The sequence below is a fragment of the Empidonax traillii genome, unplaced genomic scaffold (assembly GCF_003031625.1).
Source record: "Empidonax traillii isolate 1590-97213 ecotype Southwest subspecies unplaced genomic scaffold, ASM303162v1 scaffold2479:size34915, whole genome shotgun sequence".
Lineage (NCBI taxonomy): Eukaryota > Metazoa > Chordata > Aves > Passeriformes > Tyrannidae > Empidonax > Empidonax traillii.
The window spans coordinates 15,622-20,507 of record NW_020957672.1 but is presented as its reverse complement, the minus strand read 5'-3'; the positions used below and the strand labels follow the sequence as shown (position 1 = coordinate 20,507).

Sequence of the window (4,886 nt, the reverse complement as noted above, 5' to 3'; positions counted from 1 at the left end):
CCTCCCCCATATTTTGGGGTTCTGAAGGGTTTTGGGGGGTCTCAGGAGTTTTTTGGGCACTCCTCCATATTTTGGGGGTCCTGGGAGGGGTTCCAGGGGGGGTCTCTTCAGGGGGAGCTTTGACCTTCAAGCTGCTGGAAAAGAGGGAAAGGGGTGATGGGGGAGGGGTGGGAGTCTCAGCCCCCCCCAGAAACCCAGGGGGCCCCCCCCAAAGATTTTTGGAGCCCCCCCCCAAAACATACCCTGGTCAAAGTTGAGCTTCTTGGCAGGGGGGTCCCCAAATCCTTCGACGTCCACGAGGTCCCCGGGGGGGTCGGGGTCACCTGGGGGGGGCTCTGGGGGGAGGGAAAAGGGGGACCCCAAAATTAGTGGGGGGCTCCAAAAATTAAAAGGGGGGGGTCAAAGAGACCTCATAATTAAAAGGGAGGGTCAGAGGGACCTGAAACTTAAAGGGAGTGGGGTCAGAGGATCTCAAGGACAAAGGGAGGGGGGTCAGGGACCCCCAGGAGACCCCAAAAAATAAAGGGGGGGGGCTCCCCAAAACCCCTCAAACCAATTACCTGCCACCTTCTGCTTCTTGCTGGGGGGCCCAGGGGGGTCGTGGGGGGCCCCCCCTGAGCTCTGGGGGGGTCCCGTGGCCCCCCCCCCTTTCCTGGGCCCCTTTTTTGGGGAGTCGTGGCCGGGGGGGGGCAGGGGGACCCCGCTGTCCTCATAGGCCTTGCGCTTGGCCGCCGCCTTCAGCTGCGCCCTGGTGGGGGGGAGGGGTTTTGGGGTGAATTCGGGGGGTTTTGGGATTGGGGGGGGGGTACGGGGGGACCCCAACACCCCCCCCAAACCCCCCCCTTACACGGTGCGGTCCTTGATGAGGGCGCTGAGGCGGTTCAGGTCCTCCCCAAAACGGGCCACGGCCCCCCGGAGCAGGGACAGCTCCGGCTCCGTCCAGCGGGACCTGCGGTGCATTTGGGGGGGATTCACGGGATTTGAGGGGATTCTCTGGATTTGGGGGGGATTCACGGGATTTGGGGGGGCTCTAGAGGGGGTTTGGGGATGGTTTGGGGGGGTTTGGGAGCACTAAAGGGCTCACGGCCCATCCCCTGTAGCAGGGACAGCTCCTGCTCTGTCCAGCGGGACCTGTGTGGGGGAGTCCTGGTGTTTGGGGGGGAATTCCCAAGATCTGGGGCGGATTCCCGGGATTTGGGGGGCTCAGAGGAACTCTGGGGGAGATTTGGGAGGAGCTAAAGAGACCCCAACTCCCCCTCCCCACCCAAAATCCCCCAAATTCCACTCAAATTTTCCCAAATCCCCCCAGATCTTCCCAAATGCCCCCAAATTCCAATCTGATCCCCCCAAGACCTCCCAAAATCCCCCCACAGAGACCCCAAATCCCCCTCAAATCTTCCCAAATCCCTCCCAAAGACCCCCCGGACCCCCAGGCCCCTCACCCCGCGGGGGAGGTGTCGGTGCCGGGGTGCAGCTGCATCGTCAGCTCCCCCAGCCGAGTGAAGGCGGCGCCGGCAGCCGAGAAAATCTCCCCAACCTGCGACAACAGGGACACTGGGAGCACTGGGAGGCACTGGGAGGGACTGTGGGGGGACTGTGGATGATGGAAGGGAACTGAGAGGGATTGGGGGGACTGGGGATGATGGGAGGGGGACTGGGAGGGACACTGGGAATAATGGGGTGCAATGGGAGCACTGGGAGAGACTGGGTCAGGCTGGGAGCACTGGGAAGACTGGAAGAGACTGGGAGTGATGGAAGGGGACTGGAGGAGACTAGGATGGAGTGGGAGGGAGACTGGGGGTACCGGCAGCACTGGGAAAGGAACTGGGAGAACTGGGAGTGATGGGAGGAGGACTGGGAGGGACTGGAAATGACTGGGGCAGGGACTGGGAACACTGGAAGGGCACTGGGACCAGAACTGGGACCGGTGACCCCCTCCCCCCGGGCCCCAAACTGGTCCCAGTAGCCCCCGAACTTATCCCGGAACCCCCGGGCGGGGCCGCGTCGCCCCCGGCCGCCCCCCCGGGACGGACCCCCGCGCCCGGACCGGAAGTGCTCCCAAACAGGAAGTGCTTCCCCCGTTCCCATCCTGACCCCCCCCCAATTCCCCCCCAAAAAACCCAAAAGCTCAAAATCCCCCCCAAACGCCCTCAAATCCCTTACTTTGGTGCTCGCTGACGTCATCGCCGCCCGTCCCGGCCCCTCCGGCCGCCGCCGCCGCCGCTCGGGCTCCTCGATGGTGGCGGCGGGGGGAGGGGGACGCTCTGCCCCGCGCGTCTCGTTGGTAGCACCTCCCACCTCCCGCCGGGCCCCGCCCACCTCACAGCCTATTAGCTGGTTCAGCTCAAGCCCCGCCTACTCCCCGCCCACTTCCGCCTCCCTCGGCCGCTCCGCGCCGCTGTCTCGCTGCTCTGTGTCCTCCAGGACCCCCAAACCTCCCCAAACCCCCCCAATTCAGTAAATCGCCCCTAAATCCCCCTCAAATTCCCTCCAGGACCCCCCTAATCTCCCTGAATTCCCTCCAAATCTTCCCAAATCCCCCCGAGTTTCCCCCAAGTCCCCCTGAAATACCCCCCAAAGCCCCCTTCTTCCCCCCCTAAAATCCCTCCCCAAACCCTCCTTTTTTGCCCCCAAAGCCCCACTTTCTGTCCCCAAAACCCCCTCAATCTCCCCCAAAATCCCCCTTTGCCCCCCAAAAACCCGCATGACCCCCCCCTTCCCCCCTAAAAAAAAACACCACCGCTGGGGGAGGGGGGCGGCACAAAGACCCCGCAGTTTTTATTGGGAGAACTGGTTCCAACTGGGTGGCACTGGCACAAAGTCGCTCCTTTCGGGGGGGTTGGGGGGGAAGGTTTTGGGGTATTTTGGGGGGAGGTTCGGGGGTCTCCTGCCCCGGGAGGGGGTCTCTCAGCGCACCATGTACTCCTTGCGCTTGTTGAGGCGCCCCTGGCAGAGGGAGAAGCCCCCCAGGAGCGCGTAGAGCCCCGCGGCGATGAAGCAGTTGTAGCTGACCTGCTCGAACAGCCCGTACAGCCGCTCTGGGCCACTGCAGGAGGGCGGGGGGGGAGTCAGGGAGGGGGAAATCCCCCAAATCCCCCCAAAATCCCCCTCAAATGCCCATGAATTCCAACCAAATCCCCTCGAATTCCACCCAAATCCTCCCAAATCTCCCAATCCCCCCTGGTTTCCACCCAATTTTCCCCCCAGAAAACCCCCCAGCTCCCTCCAGGACCCCCCAGATCCCCCCAAAATCCCCCTCCAGGCCGCACTCCTTGAAGTCCTTGCTGGTGAAGGGCATCAAGTTCCCCCCAAATCCCCCCAGGACCCCCCAAAATCCCCCCCTGGGCCTCACTCCTTGAAATCCTCGTCGGTGAAAGGCACGTCCTCGATGAGCACGGCCGAGTGCACGTTGAAAAAGATCCCCAGCAGCACCTGGAGGGCAAACTGGCCATACTGGGGGCACTGGGAGAGCACTGGGAGTGATGGGAGACAGACTGGGAGCACTGGGAAGGCACTGGAAGTGATGGGAGGGGCACGAGGGGCACTGGGAGCACTGAGTGGATCGGGATATTGGGGATACTGGGAGCAGTGGGGGTGGGGGCACTGGGGGTGACTCATGGGCAGCTGAGGGGAAGTGGGGGGGGGGAGGGGGGAGAGGGGCCGGGAGCCACCCAGAGACCCCTCCCAAACCCCCCACATACCCCATAGGACCCCCCAAAACCCTCCCGGATCCTCCCAAGACCCCCAAGGCCCCTCCCAAACCCCCTTTCAACCCCAAAGGGACCCCCCTAGGATCCTCCCAAGCCCCTCCAAGACCCCCAAACCCCCGCAGACCCTCCCAAGATCCCCCCAGGACCCCCCCAAGCCTCACAGGGATGCCTCCGGGTCCCTCCCAAGACCCCCCCCAGGACGCCGCAAAACCCCCCTGGACCCTCCCAAGACCCCGCAACACCCTCAGGACACCCCAAAGACCCCCAAACTCCCTCAGCCCCCCTCCAGCCCCCCCCAGCCCCTCTCACCAGCATCACGACGCCCCAGGCGCTGAGCACCAGCCCACAGGCCGCCATCTTGGGCCCGCAGCAGAGCAGCGACACCATCGCGGGCTCCGCGGGGGTTGGGGGGTCTCCAGGTGTGTTTTGAGGGGGTTCCGGCCGGTTTTGGGGGTGTTTTTAGGGGGGGGTTCGGGTTTTTGGGGGGTGGGGGGGGTGTCTGGCGGAGCGCGGAGCTCCCGGAACGTCTGAGCGCGAGAGGCCACGCCCCTAAGCGGGGCCACGCCCCCTTTCCTTATAATTAGCTTGGCTATTTGAATAACCGCGCCCCCGCCTGTAAGCCACACCCCCCGGCCAGGCCGCGCCCTCTCGGGAGGTTCCATTCAAGCCAACGGCGGGGGGGGGGCGCGAAACGGAGGCGCTGATTGGCTCTGGCGCCGGGTTTGGCCACGCCCGCGCCACCCACGTGTGTCGCCCGTGTCCCCTGAGTATCCCCTGGGTGTCCTTTATGTACCTGTAACCACCTGTCCCTGCCGGTCCCTGCCTGTACCTGTGCCAGCCAGGTGTCCCCCCCACCCCTTAGTGACGTCACGCGTGTCCCCTGGGTGTCCCCTGAGTGTCCCCTGGGTGTCCCTTGGCCGCCTGTCCCTTCCTGTCCTCACCTGTCCCCTCCTGCCCCTTCCGCTCTCTTCCCGTACCTGTCCCAGCCCGGTGTCCCCCCACCCCTCAGTGACGTCACGCGTGTCCCCTGGGCGTTCCCTTAGGTGTCCCCTGGGTGTCCCTTGGCCACCTGTCCCCACCTGTCCCCCTCCTGTCGCTGCCCGTACCTGTGTCCCCCACTGACATCACGCTTGACGTCACGCGCGTCCCCGTGTCACCCCCGGAGGGGGTCCCTCT

General features: G+C 64.7%; 2 protein-coding genes across 3 annotated transcripts; both read right to left on the bottom strand.

The window, feature by feature from the left end:
- Window positions 1-86: 86 nt before the first annotated feature.
- On the bottom strand, window positions 87-2,297 carry CUNH17orf49 (chromosome unknown C17orf49 homolog). 2 transcript variants are annotated; one of them, XM_027909869.1, is made up of 6 exons: window positions 2,164-2,297; window positions 1,443-1,537; window positions 848-949; window positions 561-748; window positions 243-335; window positions 87-131 (listed from the first exon to the last, which is right to left on the bottom strand). In XM_027909869.1, exons 1-6 carry the CDS (start codon window positions 2,182-2,184, stop codon window positions 127-129), a joined length of 504 nt encoding a protein of 167 aa, XP_027765670.1. In that variant the 5' UTR covers window positions 2,185-2,297; the 3' UTR covers window positions 87-126. The 2 variants fall into 2 exon arrangements, with proteins under 2 accessions (XP_027765670.1, XP_027765669.1); XM_027909868.1 differs by having other exon boundaries at window positions 96-134.
- A 601-nt stretch (window positions 2,298-2,898) lies between these two features.
- Window positions 2,899-4,194, bottom strand: RNASEK (ribonuclease K). Its single transcript, XM_027909870.1, has 4 exons — window positions 4,139-4,194; window positions 4,020-4,108; window positions 3,353-3,432; window positions 2,899-3,046 (listed from the first exon to the last, which is right to left on the bottom strand). The coding sequence occupies exons 2-4, from the start codon at window positions 4,095-4,097 to the stop codon at window positions 2,908-2,910; spliced, it is 297 nt and encodes a 98-aa protein (XP_027765671.1). The 5' UTR covers window positions 4,098-4,108; window positions 4,139-4,194; the 3' UTR covers window positions 2,899-2,907.
- Between the last annotated feature and the right edge of the window lie 692 nt (window positions 4,195-4,886).